Source organism: Trematomus bernacchii, unplaced genomic scaffold (genome assembly GCF_902827165.1).
Source record: "Trematomus bernacchii unplaced genomic scaffold, fTreBer1.1, whole genome shotgun sequence".
Taxonomy (NCBI): domain Eukaryota; kingdom Metazoa; phylum Chordata; class Actinopteri; order Perciformes; family Nototheniidae; genus Trematomus; species Trematomus bernacchii.
In genome coordinates, this window is record NW_022987696.1 from 483,179 (window position 1) to 502,730 (window position 19,552).

At 40.6% G+C, this 19,552-nt stretch overlaps 1 protein-coding gene across 1 annotated transcript; it reads left to right on the plus strand.

Annotated features, from left to right (window-relative positions):
* Window positions 1–222: 222 nt before the first annotated feature.
* LOC117489255 (autophagy-related protein 16-2-like) lies at window positions 223–17,420 on the plus strand. Its single transcript, XM_034138457.1, has 18 exons — window positions 223–511; window positions 2,137–2,176; window positions 2,443–2,515; window positions 2,664–2,737; window positions 2,872–3,123; window positions 3,931–3,972; window positions 5,148–5,210; window positions 6,576–6,629; window positions 7,439–7,541; window positions 8,245–8,350; window positions 8,812–8,882; window positions 9,389–9,460; window positions 9,978–10,095; window positions 10,278–10,383; window positions 11,955–12,107; window positions 12,188–12,235; window positions 16,690–16,791; window positions 17,149–17,420. The coding sequence occupies exons 1-18, from the start codon at window positions 385–387 to the stop codon at window positions 17,240–17,242; spliced, it is 1,698 nt and encodes a 565-aa protein (XP_033994348.1). The 5' UTR covers window positions 223–384; the 3' UTR covers window positions 17,243–17,420.
* Window positions 17,421–19,552: the final 2,132 nt, after the last annotated feature.

The window sequence follows — 19,552 nt, forward strand, 5'->3', positions numbered from 1 at the left end:
GTTTTAAAAAAGCTCAGTATTTTGAGCTCTATTGGAAAACGTCACACTTTAATAATATCACGTAAAAGAAAAAACATTTAACATCTGAGTGAAAGGGGGCGTGTCCTATAGGGTGTGTTTGTTTTGTTCTTCCTCAAGTCACAACAGGAAGAGCGGAGGGCGGGCGGTGATTGGCTGAGAGACCCGGCAGCTGTCAGTACGAGACACTAAGCCCCGCCCCCCTCCCCTCCGTGACAGTGACGAATCTTTAAGGAAGAAAAAGTTTGAAAAAAAATAAAGAAAACCTCCAGAGAACCAAACATGGCGGTGACACCGGGAGCTCTGTGACTTCATGCCGGGCTGCGAGCGTCTGTCGGCGGGGAGACGGAGTCCGGCAGCCCGCTGATGGCCTCCGGAGCTCTGAGGGGCGGAGGCCGGGCAGCAGAGACCCGCTGGAGGAGGCACATCGTCGGGCAGCTGAAGCTCCGAGACCGCAGGCAGCACGACAAGTTCCAGGATCTGATCCGCTTCTGTACGTAACTCTTATCCGTTTTAAAGCTACTAAAGACGGGCAGATAGCACTCAGTGTGTCCGGGAAACATCTGCAGGCTTTAACCAAACTCTGTGGAAAACATCTGTCTGTTTACCTCTGCTTCCACAGCTCCAACAATAAACTGAGATTTATTTTAATGGGGTTTGCTTCAGCGAAACACTTCCTGTTTTACACCTGGACAAATAAGTATAAACAAACTCCTGTTAAGTAGAAATAACTTAAAATATCGGTTATTTTAACAGTTTTCTTACCAACTTGAAGCGACAACACTTCCTGTTTCAGACCTGGTAAAACACTCACATCCAAAACCTGGTTTCAGTCAGGACTCTCTGACAGGTAGATGTTTCCTTCAATCCAGTAACTCCATTTAATAACCAGTTCATTTAATTTATTTAATATATATAAAACATTTTTTTAAACCAGACTCCAAAATCTCAGAATTTAGACTTTTTTTGTGTGAATTTTAGACCAAGTGTTATTTTATAGTCTCTTTCCACAGAGGGGACACATGTTGATGAAGAAGAGACATGAAGAAGAGGGGACACATGTTGATGTAGAAGAGACATGAAGAAGAGGGGACACATGTTGATGAAGAAGAGACATGAAGAAGAGGGGACACATGTTGATGTAGAAGAGACATGAAGAAGAGGGGACACATGTTGATGTAGAAGAGACATGAAGAAGAGGGGACACATGTTGATGTAGAAGAGACATGAAGAAGAGGGGACACATGTTGATGTAGAAGAGACATGAAGAAGAGGGGACACATGTTGATGTAGAAGAGACATGAAGAAGAGGGGACACATGTTGATGTAGAAGAGACACGAAGAAGAGGGGACACATGTTGATGTAGAAGAGACACGAAGAAGAGGGGACACATGTTGATGTAGAAGAGACACGAAGAAGAGGGGACACATGTTGATGTAGAAGAGACATGAAGAAGAGGGGACACATGTTGATGTAGAAGAGACATGAAGAAGAGGGGACACATGTTGATGAAGAAGAGACATGAAGAAGAGGGGACACATGTTGATGTAGAAGAGACATGAAGAAGAGGGGACACATGTTGATGTAGAAGAGACATGAAGAAGAGGGGACACATGTTGATGAAGAAGAGACATGAAGAAGAGGGGACACATGTTGATGTGTCCCCTCTGAGTAAAGAGAGAGTCTTTTCGTTTTTCTCAAAAGCTCAGAATTAGTCATTTTTATTTATTTATATTTCATTTTATTTTTTCAGATATTTCAGAATTCAGACTTTTTTTGTTGAAAATCTAAGAATTTTGACTTTTGTCACAGATTCTGAGATTTTGTAAAAAGAACATTCTGAATTCAAAGATTAAAGTGAAAAATTGTGGCTTTTTCTCAGGTATTGCCACAAAAAAAAATCTCAATTTTGATGTTTTTACTTAAAATGTCAGAATATTTGACTTTCTTTTTTCAATCTCAGAATTTCGAATTTTTTCCTGAAACCTCAGAATTTTGACTTTTATATAGAAAATATCAGAATTCTTCCTTTGTCTCTCGATATGTGTTTTGTATTCGTCTTCACTCAGCTGTAGCTCACCTTATTTCTTCAGGTGATGACTTCTGTTCTGTTTCAGACACTCGGCTGCTGGAGAAAACCAGTCTGACCCCCGCCAGGTAACTCACCTGAGACTCTCATGCTCTCAATGCATTTTGTGGCACTGTAGAAATACATGGACAAACTAGGAAATATATAACTATATAAATAAAACACAAAATAGGAAAATATTAAGAAAAACATACAAATAAATATTACATTTTTAAGAACTTGAATTGATTTGTTATTTAATCATGCATATATTTATACATTTCAATTTAAATATCTACATTTCTGTCTACATGTAATAAATGTAGCTGAGGGTGTGCTTGTTTTGTGCACCAAGATGTCCGTCCTCTGACAGCAGCCTCTCCGCTCTGCTGCACCAGAACAACCAGCTGAAGAACACTACTGGAGAGGTCACACACACACACACACACACACACACACACACACACACACACACACACACACACACACACACACACACACACACACACACACACACTAACACACTCTATTATTCAAGTTAATTCAACTGTATCTGTGTATTTACTTTTTGTACAGCTTGCCTACCAGGTGGTGCAACTTCAGCAGCAGATTAGAATCAAAGATAGTGTTCTGGACGAGCAGCATGCCAGGTGACACACACACACACACACACACACACACACACACACACACACACACGAAAAAATATGATTTTATTGTATTTTCTTTCATTTTCAACAAAACTGCATATTTACAGATTATGTTTATGTTCTAACTTCATCAGGCAGCAGCAGGAGGAGCCTTTGCTTCAGGGTGCGTTTGATTCCCGGCTGGCGCTGCAGGGGCGGGTGGAGACAGTCCGAGGGGACATGGGTGCGTTGAAATCGGATTACGACGCGCTGCTGGAGCGTCAGAGGGGGGCGGAGACTAAACTACGAGAGGAGAAGCTGCGAGGGGGAAACCTGCTGCAGGACGTCATTCACCTGAAACAGCAGGAGGCCGCAAACATGAACACACGCAACGAGCGCCGCTGCAGGTCCTTGAACACACCACACACACACACACACACACACACACACACACACACACACACACACACACACACACACACACACACAAACCTCACTGTGAGAGAGGCAGCTCCCTGAATGCACCACACACACACACCTCACTGTGAGAGAGGCAAGTCCCTGAACGCACCACACACATCACTGTGAAAGAGGCAGGTCCCTGAACGCACCACACACACCTCACTGTGAGAGGCAGGTCCCTGAACGCGCCACACACACACCTCACTGTGAGAGAGGCAGGTCCCTGAAAGCACCACACACCTCACTGTGAGAGGCAGGTCCCTGAACGCACCACACACACACCTCACTGTGAGAGAGGCAGGTCCCTGAACGCATCACACACACACCACACTGTGAGAGAGGCAGGTCCCTGAACGCACCACACACTTTTCACTGTGAGAGGCAGATACCTGAATGCACAGCACACACACTTCTCACTGTGAGAGAGGCAGGTCCCTGAACGCACCACACACATAACTGTGAAAGAGGCAGGTCCCTGAACGCACCACACACACCTCACTGTGAGAGGCAGGTCCCTGAACGCGCCACACACACACCTCACTGTGAGAGAGCCAGGTCCCTGAACGCACCACACACATAACTGTGAAAGAGGCAGGTCCCTGAATGCACCACACACCTCACTGTGAGAGGCAGATCCCTGAACGCACCACACACACACACCTCACTGTGTGAGAGGCAGGTCCCTGAACTCACCACACACTTTTCACTGTGTGAGAGGCAGGTCCCTGAACGTCTCTCTCTGTTTGTTTCAGAGCTCGAGAGGCGGCGAGGTCGAAGGTCACCGTGGAAACGAGGTGAGACCCTAACTTTTAATATTGTGGGAAAAATGTAACATGGAAAGAGGAAAAAAATTGAATATTTACAAATTCTGAATACAAAAAAGAACAAGAAAATGTAAAGAGAAATCTGAATATAAAAAAAATGCTGCTGCTGAAGGTTAATCCAATGTGTGTCTGTCACTTTGAAATGATTACTGATAAATAATCCATCATCATATTTACTAGTTTTCAGTTTTCAGAGCGAAACATAGCTTTCGACTGCGTGCGCATCACTCTCACTTCTCAATGGAACGTGTATTTGGATTTAGGACTATCCCTTCGATTCTATTGGCTCTAACGGTTCAAAAGAGGTGTCAATCATCAAAATCGACCAATGGGTTCCAGAGAAACGGCAAATATACCCAAATCCCCCCACATCCACCCAAATGACCCCAGAGGTGGAGTTTTTTTGCTAAATCTCTCTAAAAAGGTCAAATGTCACTTGTTTTGCATCAATCTTGATACAGGGTACTTATTATATGTTATAGTTTGGATTCCTAAAGCTTTTAGTCTACTAACCCATCATCCAAGGGTGGTTTTCACTATAAGTAATGTTTTTTTTGGACGGACACTATAATTTACATTTTTTTACTATGTTCAATCTGAATTTACTTTAAAATAAAAACATCTATATTGATTCTGACTCTTCTCCATCCAACTCACAGGTTTATCATTGCTTTGAGAAAAAATATTATTAATGTTCCCCTTTTAGAAGGGAAGATATGGTCATTTGTTCTGGGAATGATATTTTCGAGCCTGAGGTCTGAACAGGTTAAAAAAACAGTACATTTTATTTTTAAAGTTTTAATATTTTGAGCAACAGCTGGAATATTTTTACTGAAGTAATATTAATAATCTAATATTTGAAGAAATAAATAAATATTTCTGAAAAATGTATTAAAATGTAAGTATTTTGCATATTTCAAAATACAGATAAAAAGCGTGAATATATATATAAAAATAAATGATGTTATATCAATAGAAATATTTGTTGTGGAGTAGTGCCATCACATAACTCCGGTGAGGTATAAACATATTTTAATACATATTTGCACACATATTTTTATATATATATTTGGGATTGTGGGAAACGATATTTCCGTACACTCAAACTGAAAGATTGACAATAAAGTTGATATTTCTGGTTTCAGTGGCAGCGCTCCGACCTCCAGATCTTCGTCTCCGAAGCGAGAGTCAGAGCGTCGACTCTTCAGGTAACCCTCCACACTCAATGTAAAATATAACAACATTTTACACTAACTTTTTAACATTTACAAAATATTAATTATGTTAAAAAAAATATTCGGATAATTTTTGTATTTTCTGATTTTGTTTTAAATATTCAGGTTTTATAAATATTCAGGTTTTATAAATATTCAGGTTTTTTAAATATTCAGGTTTTTTTTTAAATATTCTGATATATTTTTTTATTCAATTTTCCACACTCACAATTCATGTAAAAATATAACGACATTTAACACTGACTTTTAAACATTTCAGAAATAGGACTTCTGTAAAATATTCCCGCTGGGGCTAAAACAAAAACATTTGGATAATTTCTTTATTTCATTTTCAGATTTTTTCTTTAATATTAAGATTTTTTTTTAAATATTACAATTCTTTTTTTATATTGAAAGAAATTTTAAATATTCCGTTTTTGGATATAATTCGATTTTTGTTTATGTTCAATTTTATTTTTTATGTTCAGGTTTTCATTTTCAGATTTTATTTAAAATATTCAGTTATTTTTTTGTATTCAGTTATTTATTTAAATCAGATATGTATTTATTTTATTCAGATTTATTTTTAAAATCCAATATTCCAAAAGAATTTCAAAATATTCAGATAAAAAAAAAAATGGTATTATTCTCCTTAACCCTTATGTTGTGTTCGGGTCTCCCCTGACCCGTTTCAAGTTAAAATGATATAATAACTACGCTCTAGTTTTTTGTATCGGAACAAGGCTTCATGATATCCTCCACATAAACACTACAAAACTGATTTTGACCATTTTCGCCAAATCTGAAGGTCTCTAGAAAAAAAAGTGTATAATTTGCTGTTTGGGAAGACCCAGAAGAAATGTTTTGGGTGACTCGAGGTCAAATTTGGCCCAATCAAGATTCATCTTTGACTTTAGACACCCCACCCCCTTCATCCACTGTAACAATAATTAAAAACTTTTTTTGGGGAGATTGTATTCTAATATTAGTTTATTATAGTCAGATAACGTAATGATCCACTGTCGTCACTATAGGAATATAATGAGTGAATTTAATCAAATGTTTTACTTAAATATGTGGTGTAATGTGTTTTGGGGCCATAAAATGAAATGACAACAGGATTGTACGGTTATGAATGCATAATAAGTTAGTTATGATGTAGTTAAAACAATATTGGATGATAGTCATTCTTTCTGAGTGTTTTGGACTGAAATAAATCAGAACACCATGAACGGTAACAGCTTTCGAACACATCACAAGGCTTCATTATTTCAGGAGCCCCCCCCCCCCCCCCCCCCCTGACTCCGTGTATTTTTATATTTCCTAATTGATTAATTAACGAGCGTTTCTTTGTCTCAGGTCGGCGTCGGCGACGTCCCCGAGGATCCTCACCTCCATCAGAGCGCTGTTCCAGTGAGACGTCTCTTTCATTATTTCATATTTCATACTTTATTATTTCTGTTTTTCTCTAAATTAATCTGAATTGATTAAATACTGTATCTCAGCAACATCTGAATATATTGAGAAAAGAAGTCGAAATATAAAATTGAATATTTGTTTTTATAATGTTGTGAAAGTAAAAAAGTTGAAATATTTGTTTTATATTTTTTTACCATATCCCTAATCAACAATAATAATAAAAAAGAACAATGATATATTTTGATATAATAATGAAAATGATAATAATACAAATTATGGTAATAGATATATATATAAAAATAAAACAAATAATGTTAATAGTAATATCATTAAAAAAATACATTTCTAACTATAATGATGATAATAATTATAGAAATAAAGTCGTAAGAGAAATACTTACTATAATAATATATAATACTTAAATATTTTGAAAACGTGGTATAAATCCTTCAAAGGGTAAATTGGAATATTTCAAGATGAGCCGTTCACATTTTTACAGAAATAAAAGCGTAATTTATCGGGAAACTTCAGAAAGTATTCCCTGTCATTTTTCCTGTCTGTGCGAAGTGACGTCACGTGACTGTGACATCACGTGACTGTGATGTCATGTGACTGTGACGTCACGTGACTGTGACGTCAAGTGACTGTGATGTCATGTTACCGTGACGTCCTATGACCGTGACGTCAATTGACCGTGACGTCATGTGACTGTGAGGTCATGTTACCGTGACGTCATGTGACCGTGACGTCAATTGACCGTGACGTCATGTGACCGTGACATCATGTGACTTTGATGTCATCAGGAGGAGGCGAGGCCAATCGGTGAGCAGCCTGCAGGAGGATCAGCTGTTTGCTGTGGGTGTCTGTCTGTCAGCTCGACTTCCTGTCAGAGCTCTGCACGTCCTGGTAATAAATACAGACTGTATACATAATATATATACATTTATATATAATATATATATACATAATATACACTCTTATGCACAAGTAATAAGCACACAGATTAGAATTACTGTACTGAAATAGATTTGATAGAGAAGCGTGTTAATAAGACATTACACACGAGATAAGCCTAAAGTAAAGTTAGAAAATAAACATAAACAGTAAATTAGAACACACTGTATTTGACCAACCTCCTACTAAAGGAAATATATAAATATATATACATATATGAGTTATTTTGTATAGGTTTAAAGTTAAATGTAATAACTTTTAGATTATTAACACTTCTTATATCTGAATACGTTTAATATTACCTGCAGAGTGTCTCCCCCTGGTGGACTCAAAACACACTGCACCTTTATATGTGTGTGTGTGTGTATGTCTGTGTGTGTGTGTGTGTATGTCTGTGTGTGTGTGTATGTCTGTGTGTGTGTGTGTGTGTGGTGTGTGTGTGTGTGTGTGTGTGTGCGTGTGTGTGTGTGTGTGTGTGTGTGTGTGTGTGTGTGTGTGTGTGTGTGTGGTGTGTGTGTGTGTGTGTGTGTGTGTGTGTGTGTGTGTGTGTGTGTGTGTGTGTGTGTGTGTGTGTGTGTGTGTGTGTGTGTGTGTGTGTGTGTGTGTGTGTGTGTGTGTGTGTGTGTGTGTGTGTGTGTGTGTGTGTGTGTGTCAGGAAGCTCATGAGCAGGGCATTAACGCTGTGAGGTTCAACTCCAGCTCCGAGCTGCTCGCCACCGGAGGAACCGACCGAGCCGTCAAACTGTGGGACGTCAGAGCAGGTGAGAGATTTAATAAAGACACAACGTTTAAATGATATATACAAATATATAAATACAAATAGTAATAAGGTACGCATAGAGGGGTTTGGATCGTCTTGATCATATGTCATAATGTAAGATAATTATGATTAAAAATGAATAAATATTTCAAGACAAATAGTTTTAGGATTTAGAAAAATACATTTTGAGGCAAAACGTTGGATTATTTCCACTAATTGTCGAGCTAGCAAACAGACTACTCAATTAACCCGATAAGAATAACGATGGTTTATTTTAATAACGGTAGAGTTTGTTGAATTTTTATGTTTAATATTTCTCAGTGTGCACTCAAACTGAGAAACAGTTTAGTTCGTGCTAGTTTGTGTTAGCTTAACTGTTGTCGCTAACGTTAGCGCTCCATGTTTCGTTGCTGATTTTTCTGTTTTAATTGTTTTATTCTGACGGATGCTTGTGGTGCTCAGGCTCGCTGACCCACAGAGCGACGCTGGACGGCAGCACGGAGGGCGTCACCTGCATCGAGTTCGACCCCAAGGTGAGTTTAACTTAACGTACAAACTTAACAAACAACTTAACGTATAAGTTTAACGCTGGAAGGCAGGTACCGATTTAAACGGTAAATCTTTGACGTTGTATTAAATCAAAGAGAAACTTGTGGATTAACACGGAAGAACTCACAGTCACTGACATTTAAAACAAATTACAAATTGAACTTACAATCTTAACGTACAAACTTAATATACAAACTTTACGTACAAATGTAACATTTAACGTACAAATTTAAAGTACAAATTTAAAGTACAAATTTAAAATGTAAAGTACAAATTTCACATTGAATGTACACATTTACCGTAAAAGTTTAACGTTCAAATTTAAGGTACAAACTTAACGTACAAACTTAACATACAAACTTAACATTTAACGTACAAATTTACCGTACAAGTTCAAAGTTCAAACTTAACGTGTAAAGTTTGTTTACGTTGTTAACAATTTAACAGTATGTTCTGACGAGATGTTTGTTTACGATGTTTCTGTCCTCAGGGCCCGAGGGTCCTCGCCGCCTCCTACGATAAGTCGGCTCTGTTGTGGCGGCTGGACGACCCCGTTCCCAAGGTAACCACGAAATAACTCACTGAAACAACCTGAGACGTCACTCTGATCTCACCTGTCTGTCTCACCTGTCTGTCTCACCTGTCTGTCTCACCTGTCTGACTCACCTGTCTGTCTCACCTGTCTGTCTCACCTGTCTGTCTCACCTGTCTGTCTCACCTGTCTGTCTCACCTGTCTGTCTCACCTGTCTGTCTCACCTGTGTGTCTCACCTGTGTGTCTCACCTGTCTGTCTCACCTGTGTGTCTCACCTGTGTGTCTCACCTGTGTGTCTCACCTGTCTGTCTCACCTGTGTGTCTCACCTGTGTGTCTCACCTGTGTGTCTCACCTGTGTGTCTCACCTGTCTCACCTTACGTTTCTCTCTCACCTGTCTCACTCGTCTTTTTTTTCTCCCTGTCTCTCTCACCTGTCCGTCTCACCTGTCTCCTCTATCTCACCTATCTCACCTTTCTGTCTCACCTGTCTTACCTGTCGTTTCTCTCTCACCTCTCTCCCCTGTCTCACCTGTCTGTCTCCCAGGTGACTCTGACGGGTCACAGCAGGAAGGTGACAGCAGCTCGTTTCGGTTTGAATCTGCAGGTCGTGACGGGCAGCGCCGACAGAACGGTCCGACTGTGGGACCTTCAGAGAGCCTGCTGTGAGACACACACACACACACACACACACACACACACACACACACACACACACACACACACACACACACACACACACACACACACACACACACACACACACACACACACACACACACACACAAACAATAAATATACTTGTTATCAGAATATTTATTATTTGTGTGTGTGTGTGTGCGTGCAGGTGTGCAGGTAGTGGAGGTGCCGTCGTATTGCAGCGACCTCGTCTGCACTGGGTATTGCATCATCAGCGGACACTACGACAGCAAGATCAGAGTTTGGGACACCAGGTGACGTCATTCATGAAGCCCCGCCCCTTTTCCCACTTCCTGTTTAAACCCTCATGTCTCAGTTCTTTCTGTAAACAGTGAGTTTAATCAGAGACCATCTTCAGCTGAGGTGATGGGATGGTTTACAGCATGCTCTGTTAGTGACTGCAGGAGGAAATATGACAGTAAAATCTGATATGATGACATTTTTAATAACTCTTTAATTCATTTCTAAAATGTTGTGATTTTAAGCAAAAAGTCAGAATTTTTAAGCAAAAGTCAGAATGCCAAGAAAAAGTCAGAATGCAAAGAAATTGAGAACATTCGTCATTTGTTTTTAGAGTAAACATTTTATGATCTGAAGAATTCTTTTAGAATTTTCCGATTTGTTTTGAATTTCGAGATAAACTTGAATTTTCAGAAAAAAATCAAGAGAAATTAGAAAATAGTAAAAATGCTATGATTTTGTGAATAAAGTTAGGATTTGGAGGAAAATTTCTGAAAAATTTCTAAAGAAAAAGTCATAATTGAGAGGTTTGAGAAAAAACGGAATTATGAGATTTTCACAAACAAATAGAATTTTAAGCAAAAATGTCAAATTTTATGGAAAAACTCTACATTTTGAGATCTTCAGGAAAAAATGTAAATATTGTGATTTTGAGAAATAAAGTAAATATTTTGAGAAAAAGTCAGAATTGTTGAAAAAAGTGAGAATGCTGCGAAATTTCTGAAAAAAAGTAAGAATTTAGTGATTTTTCTAACGCTCTGGTTAGACCGTGAGAGTCATTATAAAAACATGCTCTCGTACAGCAGCAGCTCCTCACAGCTACAAACATCAACGTAAACCCTTTTTTGGATCAAGAAATCACAGATAGTTTGTTTCTCTCCTGAAGTTCTGTTATCATTTAATAACACATCATTTTAAAAGCTTAAAAACTGTTTCTCTGGCAGGTAAAGCTGGAGTCGATATATCAGTCTCGCTCTAACAGGAAGTACCCCACTCCTTTCATTCGTCCTCCGGGTGTCGTCACGGTTACTCTCCGTCTCCCTCTGTTACCTAGTAACAGCTCAGGATCCTCCCCCCTCCTCCTCCTCCTCTCCTCCTTCAGCTGATGATTGACAGCTCTGTCTTCCAATCACACGCCACTGTAAAACCTCCCTGAACCTCATTGGTCAGATTTTTAAAAACTAGTTATAATCTCCTTTTTTGTTATTTAACTTGTCAATGTTGGTATATATTTGTATGAAATATATTTATTTTTATTTTTATATATTATATCTTATTATTTGTATTATTCACAGCACTTAATTTAAATTGTGTACAAATAAAATAAACCAATCAATAAAGAGACCCTGATAAAAAAAAACATGAAAGTAAAAATAGTCAGGAAAACAAAGAACTTAATTAATAATATAAAATACAATTTAAATCATAAACCATCTTCAGTAACAAACTCTTAGTACAAAAACAAACAAACAAAAGTCGTCAAAAGATAACAAATTAATTAACATTTATTAAAAACTTAACATTATTACATTAAACTCCTTTTTGATAAATAAGTTAATAAAGGTATTCTGATTCTCACTTGCAGGGCGGTGCGATGCATTCAGGAACTTCCCGCCCATGGGAAAGTCACGTCTCTGGACATCAGCCCCGACCATCGCCATCTGCTCAGCTGTTGCCGTGACGACTGCCTCCAGCTGATCGACCTGAGGGGGCGGAGCTACGAGCGTGTCTGCTTCAGGTACCGCCGTTTTAATCCGTAACTTTGTGTTTGTTTGTGATGACACAGTTTCTCAGTGTTTTTGTTTTTCTCTCTTTTAGAGCTGACGGGTTTAAATGTGGCAGCGACAGCACGAAGGCTGTCATCAGGTGAGTTCAGGGGCCGTCGGGAAATAACACATTCCCACTGAGATGTTGACATGGAGAATTCATATTCCACTTATATTCCTGTCTTTATGCAGCCGTGCAAACTAACCAAAACATCTACTTTAAAAATCTGGATTTATTCAAGTTTATCACCAAAATCTGCATTTTACAAGGTTGCACTTGAACACATCATGACATCATTATAACTTACCTTCGTCAAATACTTACTTTAAAATTACCGTCTATTAAATGTGCATTATTACCTTAAAAACACAAAATAAAATGCTTATTATTATTATTATTATCATAATCTGATTCCATGCGTGTGCCTCTGAAACAAAACATTACTGCAGAAATCTAGGGGGGGGGGGACCCGCGGGGCTCATTTTCTGCAGTTTCCTTGACAACGGCTGGACCAGGATGTGCTGTCTGCACAGAAACATTAAAATACACACACACACACACACACACACACACACACACACACACACACACACACACACACACACACACACACACACACACACACACACACACACACACACACACACACACACACACACACACACACACACACACACACAGTTGAGGGTTCCCAGCTGGTAAACTCTGTTGGATCCAGGAGATGAAGAATTAATCTCTCAGGGCACAAACCTCCCTGCCCATTTCCTGGAAAAAATCAAATGCGTATCTTTTTAAAATGTGATCGTCTATACCCCATTTTAACGTTTTAAAATGACCTCATATGTATCTTGTTATGCCATAAGTACGGTGGCCAACAGGTGCAAACACGCTACAACGACCCAGAACATTTGCATTAGTAGAAACACGATGCAGCTTCAGAAAGGATGCAGATATAAAAACACAAATCAAAACAAATGAAGAAACATCTTCAGCAACAACACGTGCAGCGTTTAGAGAACATTCAGCAGCTTGAGGAGACATGGCAGCGTTTACTACAAGCTGCAGAAACCAAACGCTGAAGAAGCTCAAACACAACGGAGACCAGGGGACACTAAAGAGTGACGCACACAGCTGGGAGACCAGGGGACACTAAAGAGTGACGCACATAGCTGGGAGACCAGGGGACACTAAAGAGTGACGCACACAGCTGGGAGACCAGGGGACTCTAAAGAGTGACGCACACAGCTGGGAGACCAGGGGACACTAAAGAGTGACGCACACAGCTGGGAGACCAGGGGACACTAAAGAGTGACGCACACAGCTGGGAGACCAGGGGACACTAAAGAGTGACGCACACAGCTGGGAGACCCAGGGGACACTAAAGAGTGACACACACAGCTGGGAGACCAGGGGACACTAAAGAGTGACGCACACAGCTGGGAGAACAGGGGACACTAAAGAGTGACGCACACAGCTGGGAGACCAGGGGACACTAAAGAGTGACGCACACAGCTGGAGACCAGGGGACACTAAAGAGTGACGCACACAGCTGGGAGAACAGGGGACACTAAAGAGTGACGCACACAGCTGGGAGAACAGGGGACACTAAAGAGTGATGCACACAGCTGGGAGAACAGGGGACACTAAAGAGTGACGCACACAGCTGGAGACCAGGGGACACTAAAGAGTGACGCACACAGCTGGGAGAACAGGGGACACTAAAGAGTGACGCACACAGCTGGGAGAACAGGGGACACTAAAGAGTGACGCACACAGCTGGGAGAACAGGGGACACTAAAGAGTGACGCACACAGCTGGGAGAACAGGGGACACTAAAGAGTGACGCACACAGCTGGAGACCAGGGGACACTAAAGAGTGACGCACACAGCTGGGAGAACAGGGGACACTAAAGAGTGACGCACACAGCTGGGAGACTAGGGGACACTAAAGAGTGACGCACACAGCTGGGAGACCAGGGGACAGTAAAGAGTGACGCACACAGCTGGGAGACCAGGGGACACTAAAGAGTGACGCACACAGCTGGGAGACCAGGGGACAGTAAAGAGTGACGCACACAGCTGGGAGACCAGGGGACACTAAATAGTGACGCACACAGCTGGAGAGACCAGGGTTGCGTTCGAATACTCCAAAAAATCAGCTCCTAAGTTCTAACCCTATCGTCTATTCCTTGACCTCTGAGTGAAACGTCACGGGGTTAAGGGATAGTGGATAGGAGAATTCAAAAGGATTTAGGAGAAGAGACTGCGGCACTTTAGAGAATCCGACTGCACTTTCACTATCCGACGTGTCTATGATGCGCCAGCAGAGGTCATAAATGTGCGCCTGCTGCTGTGGGGAAACTATGGAAACTACAGTTTTCTATACAGCGGACTACAACATGGATGTTTAATAAGAACGAGGGACTACTGTAAACTCATCTAGAGACTCTGCACCGTGCTCTGATGCTGTTGCTTTATGCTTTATGAACGGGGACAACAGAGAAACATATTCTTCATGACCAAAGTTGGAATTGAAATAAAAAAGGAAAGTGAAACTTATGCTCATCACCCTCTCCCTCCGGTCCACATTAATACAAATGATCCCAATACATATGATTGTATGAAAAGATCTTAAAATCAATACAAATGTATTTATTATAACGGTTAGTCCTTAACATCTATCACTGTGTATATCACCATTCAAACATCTTTTAAAAGTTGAACAAACCCCACACAGCTCAGTAAAGACTGTGAAATGTTGACTTTATTTGATCATTTCAGTAAAAACTAACGTTCATATTTCTCTTTTTGATTATAATACTGATGATCGTTCAAAACAAAGCACTTTGGCAACTTACCACATACGTTTTAAAATGCTTAATAAGCACCGTAACTTTCATGATATCATTTCTCGTTCATAATCGGTTGTTTCCGTGAACGGCCGACTGTTGTGTGACGGCAAATGCTGCGGCTGCAAGGCATTGTGGGGCAGCATTTTCTCCTCTCCTTTCGGTTAGGGAGGTCCAGTGGTTCCTAGGCTAAAGGAGGTTATAAAGGAAGTTTGAAACCTCCTTTCCTTTTAATTTAGAGAATTCGAACTATTCGAATGCAACCCTGGGTTGCATTCGAATAGTCCATTTAGCTTAGGAACCTTCCTAACGGAGTGAAATGACCCGGAAGTCCCTCAGTGGCAGCCATGATAAGTGCCGTTCGAATTCTCTAAATTAAAAGGAAAGGAGGTTTCAAACTTCCTTTATAACCTCCTTTAGCCTAGGAACCACTGGACCTCCCTAACCGAAAGGAGAGGAGAAAATGCTGCCCCACAATGCCTTGCGGCCGCAGCATTTGCCGTCACACAACAGTCGGCCGTTCACGGAAACAACCGATTATGAACGAGAAATGATATCATGAAAGTTACGGTGCTTATTAAGCATTTTAAAACGTATGTGGTAAGTTGCCAAAGTGCTTTGTTTTGAACGTTCATCAGTATTATAATCAAAAAGAGAAATATGAACGTTAGTTTTTACTGAAATGATCAAATAAAGTCAACATTTCACAGTCTTTACTGAGCTGTGTGGGGTTTGTTCAACTTTTAAAAGATGTTTGAATGGTGATATACACAGTGATAGATGTTAAGGACTAACGTTTATAATAAATACATTTGTATTGATTTTAAGATCTTTTCATACAATCATATGTATTGGGATCATTTGTATTAATGTGGACCGGAGGGAGAGGGTGACGAGCATAAGTTTCACTTTCCTTTTTTATTTCAATTTCAACTTTGGTCATGAAGAATATGTTTCTCTGTTGTCCCCGTTCATAAAGCATAAAACAACAGCATCAGAGCACGGTGCAGAGTCTCTAGATGAGTTTACAGTAGTCCCTCGTTCTTATTAAACATCCATGTTGTAGTCCGCTGTATAGAAAACTGTAGTTTCCATAGTTTCCCCACAGCAGCAGGCGCACATTTATGACCTCTGCTGGCGCATCATAAACACGTCGGATAGTGAAAGTGCAGTCGGATTCTCTAAAGTGCCGCAGTCTCTTCTCCTAAATCCTTTTGAATTCTCCTATCCACTATCCCTTAACCCCATGACGTTTCACTCCGAGGTCAAGGAATAGACGATAGGGTTAGAACTTAGGAGCTGTTTTTTTGGAGTATTCGAACGCAACCCAGGGGACACTAAATAGTGACGCACACAGCTGGAGACCAGGGGACACTAAAAAGTTACTCTTTAGTGTCCCCTGGTCTCCAGCTGTGTGCAACTAGAACTCGGACAAATTGTAGAATGCGAGCTACAAAGCTAATGCATACGCTAACAACAACAGGCTGATACATTTATTTTTAGTATAGACCACATATAGCAGCGCCGGGCTTCCTCGCGATTGAATTTGCCACACAACGTTAGCTAAAGTAGCTCTGTGCAACCCATCTGTTATGCACTTAGAAAGTTGACGCAAGGCTAGCTAACATCAGCTTTGGGCCGTTTCATTGGAATAAAAATACCTATCGTGATTAAAGGTGACTTAACGTCTCTTCCTGTCTTCAGTCCAGACGGCTGCTTCCTCGCCGCCGGATCAGCTGACGGTGCAGTTTACATCTGGAACGTCTCCACCGGCAACCTGGAGACCCGCCTCCCCGACAAACACAGGTAACAAGAAAAAATCTAACACGTTCTGAGGATTTTATAAAAGTTCCATTTGGTCCTTATACGGTTAAATCGAAAGATTAGAGGGCCCAGGACGCTTCCCTGAGGAATTCCTAGTGTTATTTGTAATAAATAACTATATATTTATAAGTGGTTTTTATTATTTAATACGTTTTACTGAATATATACATTTTAAAAAGAAATAGAAAAAGGTTAAATAAAAATAGTCAGAGGCCCCAGGACGCTTCCCTGAGGAACTCCAGGAGATAATGAAAGATTTACGACGTTTTTCTTTATTTAACCGTACAGAGTTCAGAAACTGTTGTACTGCTCCTTTAATAACCCGTCTTCTCTTTGAAGTACGTCCATCAGCGCTGTCTCCTGGTCTCCGTCGGGCGAATACGTCGTCAGTGTGGACCTAAGTCGTCGGGCCGTCCTCTGGAGGGACTTCTAATAAAACGGTCATCGCAACACAACGCACCTTAACGAGGAAAATAATCTGTCTTTTTTTTTTAAAGGTCACCTATTATGCAAAATCCTCTTCTTCATGTCTCTTCTATATCACCATGTGTCCCCTCTTCTTCATGTCTCTTCTTCATCAACATGTGTCCCCTCTTCTTCATGTCTCTTCTTCATCAACATGTGTCCCCTCTTCTTCATGTCTCTTCTTCATCAACATGTGTCCCCTCTTCTTCATGTCTCTTCTACATCAACATGTGTCCCCTCTTCTTCATGTCTCTTCTACATCAACATGTGTCCCCTCTTCTTCATGTCTCTTCTACATCAACATGTGTCCCCTCTTCTTCATGTCTCTTCTACATCAACATGTGTCCCCTCTTCTTCATGTCTCTTCTTCATCAACATGTGTCCCCTCTTCTTCATGTCTCTTCTTCATCAACATGTGTCCCCTCTGTGGAAAGAGACTCTGAAAGAAACAAAGATTCTCTCTCTTTTTGATCCATTTCTATAAAAACCTGTCTGAAAATGAGCTGATCAGATTTAGGCCACTTGATGATGTCATAACGATGTTTTGTCTTGTGTAACCATTAGCCAATCAGCAACCAAGGTAACCCCCCCCCCCCCCCCTTATCACCTGAATCTCCTCCTAGACCACCATTGAGTTCTTTGTAACCTAATCTCTCTCAGAGGGGCGTGGGGAGGGGCTCCTTATTTTCATCTAAAGTAACAGACAGAGAATCAGCACTTTGGAAACAGGGCTGAAACAGAGGGGATTATGGGTAATGCTGCAATGATCTGTTTGGTGTTTCAGCCAATCAGAGACAGGCTCTGGATATATCTGAGACCTGTGATATATTGATGAGAAACAGCATAATAGGGGACCTTTAAGCTGTGTGTTGATTGGATAAAGGGATGTGGAACTTCCTGCTTTTGTTGCATTTTGTGAAATAACTGGGGAGCATTAATACAAACAACAACAATAAAGATAAAATGTTTTTTTAAAAAGGGGTTACTACAAGAAGTTTTACCTGGTTTGAAATGAAATGCCGACGCTGCTAAATGACGTAGAAAAACAAACAGCAAAAGAAAATATTGAAAATAAAATAATTGTGGTGCTCTTTATTGTTCTCATACTGCCTGTGCTGCAGCACCTCTTTTCACCCTCTGTCTGAAACCAGAGCCAAGTCTGCTCTGATTGGTTAGCTGGCCGGCTCTGTTGTGATTGGTCAACCAGCTTAGAGATGTCCCGCCCCCTTAGCCTATCATCTACAATGTGTTGGAGCCAATAGGAGCGCGAGTGTTCCGTAGTGATGTCACTATGTTCTTGAAGTAAATTACTAACACGGTTTCAGTGACTCTACAGGCCGTCAAGTATTCATATAATTAATATATTTTTTAACGTGTTTATCAAAGAGGATGACACAACAGCTGGCGACCGAATTGCTTTATTGAGAAATTGAAAATACTGATCAAAAATTGTTAAGCTAACAGGAACGCTCTGTTGTTCAGTTTTCGTGTTATTTATTTGGGGAATGTTTGTGTTTGCTTAATGTTCAGCTTCAGGGATTTTAAAAGGGAACTTTCATTTGTTATGAATTAGGGAAAAAGCTGTTAAAATGTCCTGATTCTCTGTCCTGAGCTCAGAGACAAACTGTCCTGAGATCAGAGACAAACTGTCCTGAGCTCAGAGACAAACTGTCCTGAGCTCAGAGACAAACTGCCCTGAGCTCAGAGACAAACTGTCCTGAGATCAGAGACAAACTGTCCTGAGCTCAGAGACAAACTGTCCTGAGCTCAGAGACAAACTGTCCTGAGCTCAGAGACAAACTGCCCTGAGCTCAGAGACAAACTGTCCTGAGATCAGAGACAAACTGTCCTGAGATCAGAGACAAACTGTCCTGAGATCAGAGACAAACTGTCCTGAGCTCAGAGACAAACTGTCCTGAGCTCAGAGACAAACTGTCCTGAGATCAGAGACAAACTGTCCTGAGCTCAGAGACAAACTGTCCTGAGCTCAGAGACAAACTGCCCTGAGCTCAGAGACAAACTGTCCTGAGATCAGAGACAAACTGTCCTGAGCTCAGAGACAAACTGTCCTGAGATCAGAGACAAACTGTCCTGAGATCAGAGACAAACTGTCCTGAGCTCAGAGACAAACTGTCCTGAGCTCAGAGACAAACTGTCCTGAGATCAGAGACAAACTGTCCTGAGCTCAGAGACAAACTGTCTGTAAAAACAACACCGATACAGCTGTATATTGTGGGATGTAAGCAGATAGGGGCTTTTGTAACAACAGTAATAACAG

Bases quoted from the DNA above. Each gene is read 5' to 3' on its own strand.
- LOC117489255 (XM_034138457.1), top strand. From the start codon at position 385: ATGGCCTCCGGAGCTCTGAGGGGCGGAGGCCGGGCAGCAGAGACCCGC. The intron at 7,542-8,244 runs GTAATAAATACA...TGTGTGTGTCAG, and splicing joins TCAGAGCTCTGCACGTCCTG to GAAGCTCATGAGCAGGGCAT. The intron at 12,108-12,187 runs GTACCGCCGTTT...TCTCTCTTTTAG, and splicing joins TACGAGCGTGTCTGCTTCAG to AGCTGACGGGTTTAAATGTG.